This window comes from Hemicordylus capensis, chromosome 15 (genome assembly GCF_027244095.1).
Source record: "Hemicordylus capensis ecotype Gifberg chromosome 15, rHemCap1.1.pri, whole genome shotgun sequence".
NCBI classification, from domain to species: domain Eukaryota; kingdom Metazoa; phylum Chordata; class Lepidosauria; order Squamata; family Cordylidae; genus Hemicordylus; species Hemicordylus capensis.
This window is the reverse complement of record NC_069671.1, coordinates 11,399,260-11,415,240: the sequence shown is the minus strand read 5'-3', so window position 1 is coordinate 11,415,240 and position 15,981 is coordinate 11,399,260. Positions and strand designations below refer to the sequence as shown.

At 44.4% G+C, this 15,981-nt stretch overlaps 1 protein-coding gene across 3 annotated transcripts in view; it reads left to right on the top strand.

Annotated features, from left to right (window-relative positions):
- TMEM132B (transmembrane protein 132B) overlaps positions 1-10,727 on the top strand; it is a 322,459-nt gene extending 311,732 nt beyond the window's left edge. For all 3 annotated transcript variants that reach the window (XM_053280195.1, XM_053280196.1, XM_053280197.1), the window contains 3 exons: positions 3,437-3,710; positions 4,354-4,545; positions 8,311-10,727. In XM_053280195.1, coding sequence (XP_053136170.1) covers positions 3,437-3,710; positions 4,354-4,545; positions 8,311-9,468 — 1,624 coding nt within the window. In that variant the 3' untranslated portion in view covers positions 9,469-10,727. The remainder of the gene's footprint in view (positions 1-3,436; positions 3,711-4,353; positions 4,546-8,310) is intronic.
- Positions 10,728-15,981: the final 5,254 nt, after the last annotated feature.

Below are 15,981 nucleotides of genomic sequence, written 5' to 3'. Positions count from 1 at the left end.
CCAGGTGTGGGGGGGGTGCCCTGCCAGGCTTTGCCTAGGGTGTCCCTGAGCCCTGGGCCAGCCCTGAGTGCAAAAGTTCTGCTTTGGAAGCAAGATCCAATCATCTGGGGAAGTTCCAATGAGGAGAATTCCAGAAGCATCGCTGAGTTTGTACTGAGATGAAAAGGAGTTAGCCAGCAAGAGGGTGAACCAGCAGAAGAGATGCCAAATGCTACAAAAAACTTGAGTGTATTTTAATGATTATTGTTTGCCTGCACGGAAACAAAAAGAACCCACCCACCCTTCTGCTGGTGAAGTGCCTCATCTGGTTGCCGCCTCGTTTACTGTATTGTTGGAACTTCACTCGTTCTGATGTCTGCCTGAGCCGTTCCCGGTGATAGATCCGTGACAGAGATAAAGCTGCCATTGCAGATGCAGTGGGTTGCACATTGGGCGGCCATTAAGCCATCACAAACATTCTGACTCTCCACTCATTATACTGAGCATTTGAAATGTTAACCCCCCAGGTGTCTAGTTCATATTTATTGGGCCAGATGAAATAAAGAGCATGGCTCCACACGCCACACCGTTTTCAAGCTGGCATGCCAGCCACACCAGCAGCAACTCAAATTGCAGCCGAGCCACTGGGCACATCTTTAGTAATTCACTTTTTTTCCGGGAAAGGATGGAAATGGGGAAGATGGTTGCTGTGAAAATTGCTGCCGGTTGCCTGCGATGCTTGTCTGCCAGCCATTTTTTGGATGAGTGCGTGCAATAGTTCATATTTCCAAGAGAGCTGTCAAAAGTTTATTTTTAAACAATCCAATCCTGTGGGTGACTTGAGTGGTTGATTTCTTCAAAGAGAAAGAAGGCTCAGGCCGTGAGGTACAGCCCACACTTGTTGATTTGGGGGGAATTGGGGGGGCGAGCGGATGGTTCCTGTTCTCTTCTGTTTTGCCCTGCTCCTCCTGAATTCCAATTTTGTTAGGAGAATTTCTAACACTAATTTCGCAACTGGAGGTGTGTAGTTTGTCTGTGCTTTCAGCTCATTTGCAGCTTGCCTCCTCCTATGTTACTGGGTGGATGTGTGTGCATGGATAAAATACAATGCAACTGTTGTGTTACCTTGCAGACTTTTAAGGCAATGTTTTACTGAGGAAGACTGCAGGAAATAAGGACTGAATTTGAATCCGCGTGTACTGTTGTCTGTGCGTTTGAATGCGGAGCATATTGTGAAGTTAAATCCCATTGTGCATGCAACACACTATTATTGTAGACTGATTCAAAGTGACTCATGAGCACCAGTATGGAGTAATAGCTAGTGTGTCAGACTACGACCATGGAGAACTGGGCTCCAATCCTTACTCTGCCATGAAATACCTTGGGTGACTTTGGGCCAGTCAATGTCCCTTGGCCGTCATAACCTCGCAGGGTGTTTGTAATGATAAAGTACCATACATTCTGCTCTGAACCTGTTGGACAAACCTGCTTTGGCTAAAAGACAGCCAAGCAATCTGTAGCCTGGGGGATGGAGAAATGTCTGGAAAAATTTCCTGGTGTTTCTCTGTGGGAGGAATCCTGAAATCCTCTTCCACATTTCACTGTGGAGAAATTTCAATTTCTACCTAAGGATCTCTGTACCCATGGATCTCTGCCTAGAGTTGTGAATCTGTAAAATGAATGAGTAAAATCTGTGCCCAGCTGCAGATAACAATGCAGCTAACGATCTGCATTTGGATCTACTGTGTGAAAATAGTTGATTGGTTTCTTGTGGATAAGTGTTCTGAACTTTGAATGGGGATGAGTAAAAAGGCAATGATCATTCCAAGGAGAAAGGGTTGCTGCTGATGGGTTAAAGAACAGGTAAGACAAATTCATGGAAAAAGAGAGAGCCATTGGCAGTGTACCTTTTGAATACCAGGTGCTGGGGGGCAATATTTTTAAATATTGGGCTTTTTCTGGGGTATCTGGTTGGGCCACTGTGAGAGCAGGATGTTGGACTAAGTGAACCTGTGGTCTGATTCATCCAGGCTCCTTAGTTTAATGCATTACTACTGTGTGTGTTTGAATGGTCTTTGAACAGATTTTCTCTAAACCAGGACTGCACAACTCTAGCTGTGGTTGGACTACAACTCCAATCATCCCCAGCCACAGTGGCCAATTGTCAGGGGCCGATGGGAGTTGCAGTCCAATAGCAGCTGGACGACCAAAGTTCTGAAACCCTGCCTTAAACTGAAACGAGTGGACCTTATTCAGTTTCTTGCATCCTTGGATTTTCCTATTTGTTGCTCTCCTAAATCGGAAATGAATGGAAGTGATACAAGGAAATCAGGATCTGGCATCTTACTATCTGAGGAGATGATAAAAATCCATCTGGAGCACGGTAGTTTATCATGCTGATCCATAGATAAATGGACTTTTCTCCTTATTTGCAGTAGATGAGAGAATCGTAATTTAATCTGGTGTGTGTGCCACTCTCCATACGAGAGGCCCAATCTTCCAGATGAAAATCTCCTCTCTAGATAGGTGTATGCTCATAACTAATGTACTGCGTGGAACCCTTGAGCGGCACTCGACTAATAGAAAAACCGACTCGTAAAATGAACAGTCTAAAAGCTCACAATTGCAGCAAATGAAAGGAATACATTTAAATTAAAGTCAAATAAGAGGGGGTGGGGGAAGAAAGTCCAGGCAGGCAGAGACCGATGGTCTTAACAAGAACATTTATTTTGATTCATTATGCAGCTAGAAAATAATTATCCCCTAGCTGAGGTTCATGCATTACCTCTGCGGGTGGAGAGCTAGGCAGCGGGAAGCAACTTTTGTTCATTTCTCGTGAGGCCCGGTTAGAGAGCCTTGTGATGCCAGTTGAAAGTGTGCCCCTTTGGTCTCCCATACATAATAGGCTTTCAGCCTTCCTGCTGTTCTCCTGTGAGCCCTCGTGGTCGTTTGACAGTACTGCTGTGACCTCATAGAATGTCTGTGAACATTCCATAGCAGCCGAGGGAGGAACCATAAGGAATGTTGAAAATGAGGGCACCTGCTGTGAGGGAACTGGAGAGGGAGGAGCACACAAAAATTACGGATAGCGGAGGCTGTGAAGGAAAGCCCCCACTAACCCTCATTTTTTTCAAGAGGCATGGAGGCCAATGAGGTTGAGAGGAGCTGAATTTCTCATGGTAATTTGAGATGACAGAGGTGCCAAGCTGTGGCCATTTCAACCACCAGGAATCTATACCAATGCAACCCTAGAATCGATATATTGTAGTAATCTATAGCTATGGGATTGCAGACAGGAATGCCACCCAGCAAGGCAAGATGGCCACCAGGGGATGATGGATGGTGGAAGAGCTCACCAGTCCAAGACTTGGGTTTGGACCTAGCATGATCCCTTATCTAATTTAAGAAATTAATTCAGTGTGTGTCTGTGTGTGTTTGTGTGTGTGTGTTGTTACAGGCCTACCCGTGACAGTGATGAGGAAGAGGATGATGAGAAGAAAGGCAGAGGCTGTACCCTGCAGTACCAGCATGCCATGGTGCGGGTCCTCACCCAGTTTGTTGCGGAATCATCCGAGTTGGGTGGCCAGCTGACCTACCTGCTGGGCTCCGAGTGGCAGTTCGACATCACGGACCTAGTGGTCGACTTCATGAAGGTTGAGGAATCCAAAGTGGCCAAGTTGCAAGAAGGCCGGGTCCTGATTGGTCGCGAGCAAGGCATCACAACCGTCCAGGTATCAAGTGAGGCTGGGTCTCGATGCATTAGTCACTCACAATGCCGCTGAATACTGAGGAGCGATCAAAGCAAGCATGGAGATATCTGGGAAATGTTGAGGGGAGCCCAAGGAGCCTTGCTGAGACGGGGAACATGTCTTGTGGGCTCTGGCATGAGGTTACAATAGAACCAGGTGGTGAGGCTGCACACAAGCCACCGATGCCCCGGTGGACTGGCTGCCACCCTACCCCCCCAGCCCCACCATGCACTAGCTGCTTGCTGCTCACTCAGGCCCAGCAGTGGCCAAAGAGACAAAGAGTTAAACATTTCAATCACCCAGCAAAGATAGGCAGGCAGGCTGGCAAGTGAGCAAGGGAGGGGGGTGAGTGGGCAAGGTACGGAAGGAAGGATGAGTGAGCCATGGTGGTTGGCCTGCCCTGGGCTGCCTTCAACTTCACTCCGCACCTGTCAGGCTGACATATACTCCTAGTGTGATGCAGTTGTTTGAGAGATGGATTTACTGATAGGAAATTTCAGTTTTCTGCCTAGCCGCTCTTGGATGTCTTGCGCTCTTTACTTTTCAGGAGGTCCTCTTGGGGATATGGAGAAACCTTAATGTTCTCCTCAAATTTCCCTCTTTCAAAATTTCTCACCATCTCTAGGTCCTCTCTCCACTCTCCGATTCCATTTTGGCTGAGAAGACAGTGATCGTGCTGGATGACCGAGTGACCATCACAGACCTCGGGGTACAGCTTGTGGGAGGCCTCTCCCTCTCCCTCCAGACAAGTAAAGGGAACAAGAGGGTCATCGTTTCTACAGCATCTGCATCCGATATCCTTCATTCGCTGAAAGAGGTAGGAGTAAAGATAAAAGATTCCTAATCAAAAGTAATTAGAAGCATAGCACTCTACAGTTTTATCAGTAAGCTGACAACAAGATAACCAGTTAAAGCTAATAGGAAGTTAATGGCAAGGATAAACTCACCTGTACTTCAAATGAGTGCTTAGTTTGGGGATAAAATTATGCTAGGTTGACCTTATCTTTCTTTTTCCCTAAGGCAAATTGAAGCCCTCCAGCTGCTGTTGGACTACACCTCCCATCATCCTCAGTTACAATTGACAGTAGCTAGGGATTGGAGAGTTGTAGGCCAACATCTCCCGGAGGGAACCCCTGTTCTTAAGACTCCTTCTGACATTGCTTTTGCAGAATGGGAGGCAATCACCAATCCTTTTAGGAAGGAAACTCAGAGTTTCCTCAGGGAGGAGCCTCAGGATCATGCTGAGTTATGCTGAGTCATAGGAACATGGGAAGCTGCCTTATACCAAGTCAGACCCTTGGTCCATCTAGCTCAGTATTGTCTACACAGACTGGCAGTGGCTTCTTCGAGGTTGCAGGCAGGAGTTTCTCTCAACCTTATCTTAGAGATGCCAAGGAGGGAACTTGGAACCTTCTACATGCAAGCATGCAGGTGCTCTTTGCAGAGTGGCCCCATTCCCTAAAGGGAATATCTTACAGTGCTGACACATTAGCCTACCATTCAAATGCAAACCAGAGTAGACTCTGCTTAGCAAAGGAGACAACTCATGCTTGCGACCCCAAGACCAGCTCTCCTCCCATGGAGCAGGAGATTTGATGCTCAGCCTCCTCTGATTCCCCCCTCTCCCTACTCCTAATGCCTAAAAAGTGAAGAACATCAAAACCTAGCCTCCAAAAGCACTGGCTGGGCATAAGAATCCAGTGGTGGTGATGGCCCTTTAATCCTTCAATCAGCAGGTGAGGCAGCCTTCCAGTGACACCCTTGCTACTTCTGGAAACTGGGACAAGAGTGGCCTGAGAGGGAATCCATGGGTCACATGGATTCCTCCCATGTGACCCAGGACTCGTGGCTATTTTCTATTCAATGGAGATTTGGAGTTAGACTTGAAGGATCTGGATGTGAATCCCTGTAAAGCCAGTAGGCTCACCAGGTGCCCTTGGGCAACTCATAGCTCTCAACTTAACCTACATCATAGTAAGACAACATATACATATTCTACCTTACCCCAGACAAGATTTTAAGACCTCTTTAATGTATAGGTAAAACAAAGAAAAAAAAGATCTTAGAAACTGAGCAAACTCATTTCAGTGTTAAAACATCACTGTCAATTCTCTGTCTCAAACAGCGGAAACTCTTGAGATTAAATACAGCCACTGAAATGAAATAACCAATCTAAGAACAGGGGAGAGGAACATAGGAAGCTGCCATATACCGAGTCAGATGATAGGTCCATCTTGGTCAGTCTTGTCTACCCAGACTGGCAGCATCTTCTCCAAGATTGCAGGCAGGAATCTCTCTCAGCCCTATCTTGGGGATGCCAGGGAAGGAACTTGGAACCTATATCCTCTTCCCAGAGCAGCTCCATCCCCTTAGGGATAAATCTTAACAGTGCTCACACTTCTAGTCTCCCATTCATATGCAACCAGGGTGGTCTCTGCTTAGCTAAGAGGACAAGTCATACTTGCTACCACAAAACCAGCTCTCTTCCCCAGGGGGAGTTCTTGGATTGGTTATTTAGTTTCAGTGACTGTATTTTATCTCAAGATTTTAACTGTTTGAGATAGATCATTGACAATGATGTTTTAACACTGAAACACGTTTGCTCAGTTTGTAAAATCTTTGTTTTATTTGTTTTACCTACGCATTAAAGAGGTCTTAAAAATCTTGTCTGCCTCATAGTGTTGCTGTACAGATAAAATAGTAATGCTGCCAATATATCTTGGCATATGAAACTGCCTTATACTTAGTCAGACCATTGGTCTGTTTTGCTCAGCAGAATCTATCACAACTCTCTCAGGTCTTAGGAAGCAGAGCAAGGAAAGGCGTCTCTTTGGAAAAGATCCTTTTGCAAAAAACCAGAGACTGGGTAGGCCTCTGGTCTCTGTCCTCAGTGGTAGAGCATCTGCCTTGTATGGCGAAGGTCCCAGGTTCAATCCCTGGCATTTCCATGTGGGGCTGAAAAAGACTCCTGTATTGGGGATGGGGCTGTAGCTCAGGGGTCGCGCATCTAATTTGCATGCAGAAGGTTCCAGGTTCAATTCCCAGCATCTCCTAGTAGTGCAAGGAAAGGTTCATCTCTGAAATCCTGTGGAGCTGCTGCCACTGCAGAGTAGAAAGTACTGACCTAGATGAACCACTGGCTTAACTCAGTAGATGCCGTTTTCCTGTGTAGATGCCAGGGATTGAACCTGAGTCCTTCTGCATATGCTCTACCACTGACCTCCATAGATGAGAGAATAGCTACAAATGTGAAAATAAAATCGAGTGGGAACTGTACAGGAGTAGGTGCTTGATGGATCAGGTGTGCTTTTTTCTCTCTAATAACACAAGAGATTAGTTTTGGTCAGAGCTTAACATGCTGCTCATTGGAGATAATGGTTTCCAGGGCTACCAAAGAAAAGTGGGGGGAAGGAACTCAACCTAAGTTATTTTTCAAAATCTGCCAAGCTTAGGAAACAATATTTTGACAGATAATTTAAGGTACATAGTTCAAATGATTTCACGAAGCAGCCTGATTAAAACAGCCTGGATACAAACCATCTGACCAGCTGCATCTGAAATTGGCTTGGAGACATTCAGATAGGAACAGAATGTTAAAACCAAGTATTATTTCTAAGAAGTGTGCTCGTCATAGATGCAATCTTGCCCATTTCATTAAAACGGCATCATTTTGGATGGTTCATTCTTTTTTCTTTCTCTAAGCTAGTGAGGCTTATAAATTACTTCTTCCTCAGATATCTGGAGGGGGGGAAATACCAGGTTGTGAAGCAGGTGGGAGTTCTGGTACATATGTGAATAACTCCAGGCCCATCTAGTCCAGCATCCTGTTTCACACAGTGGCCCACCAGATACCTACGAGAAGCCAACAGGCAGGGGGTGATGGCTTGCCTTCTCTCCTGCTCTTGCTCCCCTGAAACTGGTATTTAGTGGCATCTTGCCTCAAAGGCTGGAGGTGTCCTATAGCCACCAGATTAGTAGACCTGTCCTCCATGATAGACCTGTTCTCCATTGATAGACCTGTCCTCCATGAATCTGTCTAAGCCCCTTTTAAAGCCATCCAAGCTAGTGGCCATCACCACATTCCTTGGCAGAGAATTGCATAGATTAAGTATGTGCTGTGTGAAAAAAGTACTTCCCTTTGTTGGTCCTGAATTTCCCGACCTTCAGTTTCATGGGATGACCCATGGTTCTAGTGTTATGGGAGAAAATTTTCTCCCTGTCCACTCTCTCTACTCCATGCATAATTTTATACATCTCCATCATGTCTCCCTGTAGTCTCCTCTTTTCCAAATTAAAGAGCTTGCCTCATAAGGAAGGTGCTTCAGGCTCTTGATCATCATGGTTGCCCTCTTCTGCACCTTTTCCAGTTCTACAATGTCCTTTTTAAGATAAGGTGATCAGTACTGAATACAGTACTCCAAATGTGGCTGCACCATTGTGGGGATGCTGGGACCTTCTGCACAGAAAACATGTGCTCTGCCACTGAGCTATGTCCCCTAGTTAATTTGCCCCTGAATCACTGACATTTTAGGCTGCTCATTTAATTGGCATTTGTTCTCTTCATTTCTTTCCCCCGCTGTAGGAAGCTGTGGTCAGTGCTTGGGTTTTGTTCAGTGACGGCTGCGTGACACCCTTGGACATCTATGACACAAAAGATTTCTCTCTTGCCATGACGTCACTGGATGAGATGGTGGTGTCCATCCATCAAAGCCAGGAAGATGACTGGCCTGTGGTGGTGGCAGAAGGTGAGGGCCAGGGGCCTCTTATCAAGATAGAAATGGTGATCAGCGAACCATGCCAGAAGTCGAAGCGGAAAAGCAGCCTGGCTGTTGGGAAAGGAAGCATCAAGGTGAAGTTTGGGGAGAAGGATTTGGATCACAAAGGGGATGCCAATAACATTGAAGATGTTGATGCCAGTTTTAAGAACCATGGGAGCAATTCTATAGAGAAGTCATTGGAGCAAGAGAGGACAGGGCAAGACTGGCCCAAATATGGAGCTTCTATTAATCATGAAGAGGCTACCAACCAAAGCACAACTTCCAAGCCTTCCATTCATCAGAGAAACACTCATGGGGATGGCCAGCTCCTCAACAGCCCAACTTCCTTGACCAGCTTTCCCACCCAAGTTGTCATTTCTGGGCAGAACAGTCCCAGCGACCTCACGCTGGCTTCCAGAGGGTTAACGGATCTGGAGATTGGCATGTATGCCCTCCTGTGTGTGTTCTGCTTGGCCATCTTGGTCTTCTTAATTAACTGTGTAGCATTTGCTTGGAAGTACAGGCACAAACGGTTTGCCGTCAGCGAACAAGGCAACATCCCGCATTCCCATGACTGGGTGTGGCTTGGAAACGAGATGGAACTCTTGGAAAACCCAGTGGACATTTCACTCCCATCAGAGGAGTGTACCACCATGATTGACAGAGGGCTGCAGTTTGAGGAAAGCAATTTTCTTCTCAATGGGAACTCCCAGAAGAGCTTCCACAATCAGATCCTTCGGTCCGCCGAATATTCATGCGAGAAAGATATAAAACCCGAACCGATCAACCCTCCTGGTCCCAAACGGAAACGAGTAAAATTCACTTCTTATACAACCATCCTGCCAGAGGATGGAGGCCCATACACCAATTCCATACTCTTTGACAGTGATGATAATAATATCAAATGGGTATGCCAAGATATGAACCTAGGGGATTCCAAGGAACTTAGAGACTATATGGAAAGGCTTCAAGACAATATGTAAACACACACACCACATGTTATATATATTTCTTATGTTTGTATTCACCTTTATGCCTTCTGTTTTATGGATAATGGAGCTGTCAAATCCAGCCAGCAATAGAAGAAGTCACTCCAAATGTTTGGAGGTCTAGCGAGAATAACTTCAGATCATTTAGATCGGGTGCTGGAAAAGCTGGCGCTCTGACCCCTGTTTCATCAGATGCCAAGATGCACCCCCCTCAAAATGGCTACCTACAAATCTTGGGGAGGTGTGGCATACAGTTGGCTGTGTTTTGTATGTCACCTGGTCTTAGCCAACACCAATTCAGCTACATCTAGACTCCGAGAGGATGGGTTGGTGTGTCATCTTATAATGAGCAGAAAATGAACAATGTTGGGAGGGGATTTTTCTAGAAAACCATTCTTTGTAAAAGCACAGTAGACATTCCTTATGTACAAGCCTGAATTTAGGCTCCTTTTAAAGGGTCAGAATGAATGGGCCTCATGTGATCTGCTTACAAGCAAATACAGGCAGATACTTCCTTATGGTTTTTTTTTTTTTTTTAAACAGTTCATCCTGGTGGTTAAATTTGTTTCCTTGTATTGTTTTATAAAGCTCTCTTGAGTTATTTACATATTTTCTTTTTGAGGATATTTCCCCCCTGATTGTAGCAAAGTGTACTACTATATTGTTTCCTTTGGGCTGCTACGTTTAGTTGATGAATCAATTAAAACCTTTTCGATGGATGAAAAATGTGCCCACAATGAATGGGGCAGCAGATCTTTAAAAAAAATAATTTAAATTACTTACGAAGACATAATATTAGAAGAGGCATTCTAACTTACAAAGAGCACCATTGTAGACAAGGCCTTCTCCCCTACACAGGAGTTAATATATCTTCCCTCCTGATCCCTGTAGTGATGTATGTTGACATCATCTGAAAAGTATGCATCAAAATTTGTGTGTCAACATTCTCAAATTACCGCAGGTTGAATTGATTAATGACCCATCAGTCCATTGAAATTCATATGATTAATCGACTAAAATGTATTTGATTGGATGCAGCCCTCATGTCTATATTTCGGGGGGGGGGGGTTCTTTTGTTTTCTTGATGCTTGGCATTGTTCCCTAATGGTAACAAGTTCTGTTTCTTTCTTGCTTTCCAAATAAGTGTTTTTAAAGAAATACAGAAAAGGTACAGATCTTTCATTGGACAAAAAAGGGTTCTATCTTCTTACAGGGAAACTGTATATATCATAATAAAACCCTGGGGGAAACGAGAGGTATTGAGGAGCCATTTCTGGGTTTGTGCCTGAAGGCCCAGGATGCGGCCACCTTGCTGATGCTATGCACTTGTTGGTCTAGGTGGGTGCTTCCTTGGGAGCTTCCACTGTGGGAAGAAAATAGAATAGAAATGGAATAAAGAAATCAGGAGGAAGTGAAGAAAAACACAGTTAAAAGTGATGTCTCTACATGGACCATTGCATTAGGTGCATTATTGGCAGGTCAAAATTGATCTGGGCACTGAGCTCTCATGTGTGGGGTTTCTGTATGAGTGAATTGAGCCTTTAAGTAATTACGTACACACAGCACTTACGTGTTTTGGAACTCTATAATGTCCAGCATGCAAGCAGTTCTACACAAGGAAGCTAAGTCCCACAATCAAGCATAGAAGCCCTATTCACATGTGATGTTCGTTGTAATACTGAATTTACATGAATCCAAACTAGGTTCCCCCCGCAAGTTCCTTGATCTTAGAAGTTATGGGGGTCATAAATTCAGATTTCTCTTCATAAATTCAGAGTCCTTCTTTGCAGGCAAATACAGGAATAACCTGTATTTAACCCCTATTTTTCAAGGGGGTCATCTTAAATTCAGAATGAGCTTCTATTCAGGTAAATACGGCACAGTCTGTTTACAGTACACACATGCAGCTCTGTAGGCACGTATGCTTATTCACACATTAGGGCTCTTCTCATGATGGTAAACTGGGTAGAATGAGCATCCTACCCAGCTTTGGGAGCTGTAAGGTCTCCTGGTTTGGGGCCATCTGTCAACAAAAACCTAAGTATGATGAAGGGGAAGGTGTTGTGTGGAAGGCGGGCACAGGCTCCAGCAGTGTTTCCTCCACCCTTGATAATAAGTTGGGTAAAAGGGGGTGGGTAGAGCAGCACCGGAATCTGCCCCCACCTCCTACACAATCACTTTTCCCTCTCCTACCTAGGATTTTGCTGACAGATGACTAAACATCGGGAGAACACACAGCTTCTGAATCTGGGTAGGATGCATCACGAGAACCAGCCTGTTACATTTGATGTATGTACAGTTTGACGCTTCCTATCGGCACCCTGCCTTTGATGGAGCCTGTATCCAGATTCACTTCTGAACTGATTGTATGTACGGCCATTGACACAGAAGCGTGTACTTGTGTACAGTCATCAGTATACTCGTACAACATTCTCACAGCCATCAATTTCAGGGTAGAAGGCAGTAAACCCAGCTATTCAGGCTCATATGGAGCCACGGGCATCCCTCCAACACAGCTTTTCAAATCTGGCTAACCCACATTTTCTATCCTCCTCCTACTTCAGTTAAATAGGTGGAAAATAGCCTTTTCCCTCCAGTCGTGTAGGCACACACAGCCTTTTCACTAGGCAACATACCATGCTGCCCACTCCCGCATGGCTACCATAGAGTTCTGTGGCCAGAATGGCTGGCAAGAGACGCTGTCTTGTCACAAGGTTTTTCCAGACTTCTGGTGGCACAGTGCATGCTAGGAAGGTGGGATGTGTTTGAGGGACCATCCACAGCAGGGATGGTCCTGATTTCAATGAAGTCCACCGCCAGAGCCTTGATTTTACTGGGTTTACAAAGCCAAAAGAGGTTTGAGTCTTCTAGGAGTCATGAGGTATGAGCACTTCTGTCCTTCTTCCCATCCCCCAAATGGTCACTAGGGCTAGAGCTAGAGTTTAAGCTCATTGTAAGTTTGTTAAGCTAAGCTTATGTTAAGTTAAGCTCAAGTTTAAGTTAAGCTTAAACTGTGTTTAAGCTGATCATTAAACACAGTAACATTCATTGTAAGTGCATCTAATTCTGCTCTGATTTTTGGCCCAATGGTTTCAACAAAAGACCAGCCCGATGGTGTCAACAAACAAGACCACCATGGAAACATCCATACAAATGGAAACCAATCCCTTTGATTCCTTGTTTTCTCCCTGTTGAGTTTTATTTCCCCATCAGCCATGGATCATAACAGAAATTCAAGACTTTTTAAAAAATGGAAAGCATATATTTCAAATATTTCAGTGAGTAAAAACATGAATCAGGGAATTAGTTCTTATTATAGCAATCGTAGCAACATTTCACGCTTTGAGACTTATAAAGGCAACACAAGATGTTGATCATGCAAAGGCAGAAGCTGCTGACTTGGTTAATACTTGTTGGCATCTGTTAGCTAACAAAAGGTCAATCTTTTGAAGATCGGAGCAATTTTCCTTCCCTGAGAGCAGCTGCAGAAGAAATTAACTCGTAACCAATATGTGAAAGGGGACTTTGAGAAGGTAATGCATAAGATCTTTCATTTCTACTGTGCAGCAAAACATAAAAAAGGAATTGTATGGTACATGAGCAAATCTTCCTTCCAAAACTTTGTTGGCATCAGATTAGACCTCAGTAAGGCAAAGACTCATCTCAGTGGATAATAACAAATTTGAAAAAGTTCATCCAAACAATGATATATCTGAATATGTTGAACCAAGGTGAAATTGGGTTGCTGCATTTTCATGGTCCAAACTCAATTGGCAGCTCCTGCGAACAGTTTCTCATTTCCCCTCTAGCCACAGCAGCTAGCTTTAATGCAGTGCCTTGTCTAAAATGGTACAAGTGCTGCAAAGACAGGAGATCAGCAGGCAGGCTGTGAGTGGACTGCAGGCTGGTTGTAGCTTCCCTCGGTTGTAGCTTCCCTTGTAGCTGTCCAGCAGAGGCCCGACCCCCAGTTCAACATTTGGGGGCCCATCCCCAGTGTGGAGAACTGGACTTTTGCTCGGATGTCCAGTCCAAAAGGCACCTCTGCCCTTGATTATTGTGGGTTCTGCATCGCAGTTTCATGCACTGAGTAAAGAGAGTGGACAGAGAATTTTTCTCCCTCTCTCACAACACTAGAACCAGGAGTTTGTGCTTTTTCACACAGTGCATAATTGTGAGCCAGCGTGGTGTAGTGGTTAGAGTGCTGGACTAGGACCGGGGAGACCCGGGTTCAAATCCCCATTCAGCCATGATACTAGCTGGATGACTCTGGGACAGTCACTTCTCTCTCAGCCTAACCTACTCACAGGGTTGTTGTGAAAGAGAAACTCTAGTATGTAGTACACCGCTCTGGGCTCCTTGGAGGAAGAGCGGGATATAAATGTAATAATAATAATAATAATAATAAATAAATGGAATTCTCTGCCACATGTTTAAAAGGGGCTTAGACAGATTCATAGCTACTATAGGCCACCTCCAGCCTTAGAGCCTCTAAATACTAGATGCAGGGGAGCAACAGCAGGAGAGAGGGCATGCACATACCCCTTGCCTGTGGGCTCCCCAGAGGCATCTGGTGGGCCACTGTGGGAAACAGGATGCTGGACTAGATGGGCCTTGGGTCTGATCTAAGTTAGCTATTCACAGTTCAACTATATATACCCAGTTTCAATAATTGTGGGTGTGAATTTTGGCCATTCTCAGTTCCTGTGACATTTCACGTTTCACACCTTCGGTGGCATTTCTGGTGGTATTTATGACTTGGAGGCAATTCTTGAGGCAGTGTGGAGCAATGTTGGAATGTGTTTTTTTGGTATTTGGAGGATTATTATTTTGTTGAGACCGTTACCAGAGGAGCTAGAGAGATGGAGCAGCCAAGGTACAGTGCTATAGTCCTCTCTTATTTCTGGCTTTTGGGGGTAATTTTTAGTACTTGTTTACATATTGAGGAACCTAACCCCATCATTCCCGTAAGGACAAGGTTTCAATTATTGTGATTTGGGTATTCAGAGTGGTGGCATTGAATGTAACCCCCATGATAATTGAGGGCCTCCTGTACAGCTCCATTGGGAATACCCTTAATTGCTGCAAAATAATGCTGCCCCCCTTATTTAAAAAAAATATTATTTTCCCCCTCAAACACATCACAAGCTCTGCAAATGAATGGAACTCCAAACTAATTTCTCTCTCACACACACCCCTTTTAATGATCTTCAAAGTATTGCATTTGAAGGAGCAACTTTATTCAGTCACACTGCTTGCTTCAGTTGCAATGTCTCATTTATGGTGGTTCCCCCCCCCTTTTTTTTTATAAAGAGGGTGAGAATCCTTTGATAGGCTTTCCAAGTATTGAAGAAGCAATTAAAAACCGATATTTTAACAAGGATTTTTTGAAAAGTATTTTAAGAATGAAATTTTGAAAGTGGCAAGATCAAAAGACATCTGAAGGTTAAAGTTGTGTTTAAATTGCTTCTGTGCTCTCCAATTGATTAACCTATCCAAGGAACAGACCTGTACAGGTGCTTTTAAGAGTGGTAAATTATTCAGAGAGTTAAAATGGCCGCACATTGAGAATACTGAAGACCTAGAAATTGGGATAATTTGGAGCTTAACTTCTAGCATAACACAAGATGCTGTGAAATGCAATTTTTAGTGGGGGATGGGACTCTGCCATAGATACTATAGTGGTAGAGTACCTGCTTTCCCTCTAAAGGGCCCCAGTTGTAATTTCTGATATTGCCAAGCAGGGCAGGGAAAGACCCCATCTAAAATCCTTAAGTGTCGCTGCCTGTCTGTGATGACATTACTGAGCAAAATGGACCAATATCTGCCTCAGTATAACTTCGCTGCATGTGTTGATTTGTGTGTGTGTCTAAGACCTTGTCTGAGAATTTGATGCCAAATACTATGCTGCAAATTAAATTCCATCATTATGTCAAAATCCCATACACATGGAGATTATGCATACATAGATGCGCACTCTGAGAATAATCATATTCTGTGCCCTGGGGAGGAAGGGCCAAGAAACATTCCCCAACACGAAACATTCTACAACTTGAAACATCCAGCAACTTGACAAATGAAGCTCACACCTAACAGAATTCCATATCTGTCTATGGCACATGAGTGGAACTGAAGCATTTTGAGTATCTGAGCTCCTAAAAAAACATAGTGTTGCTACAATAGTCAAACACACTAGTGCAATATTCAAGCACACATCAAAAGACTTAAGTTAATTACTGGATCCATTACGATGAAGCTTGAAAATACATATTTTGACTGAGTGACTGAATATTGCATTCAGAATGCAGTGCACTGAATTTCTCTGATACATTAGTGGGTTGCAAGCACTTGCCAGAGAATTTAGGGTCAACAAAAGCAAGTCCTTTGCCACACAGCACAAAACTGATCTATGGGATTCTCTGCCATGGGATGTGGTGATGGCCACTAGCTTGGATAGCTTTAAAAGGGGCTTAGACCAATTCATGGAGGACAGCTCTATCAATGGCTACT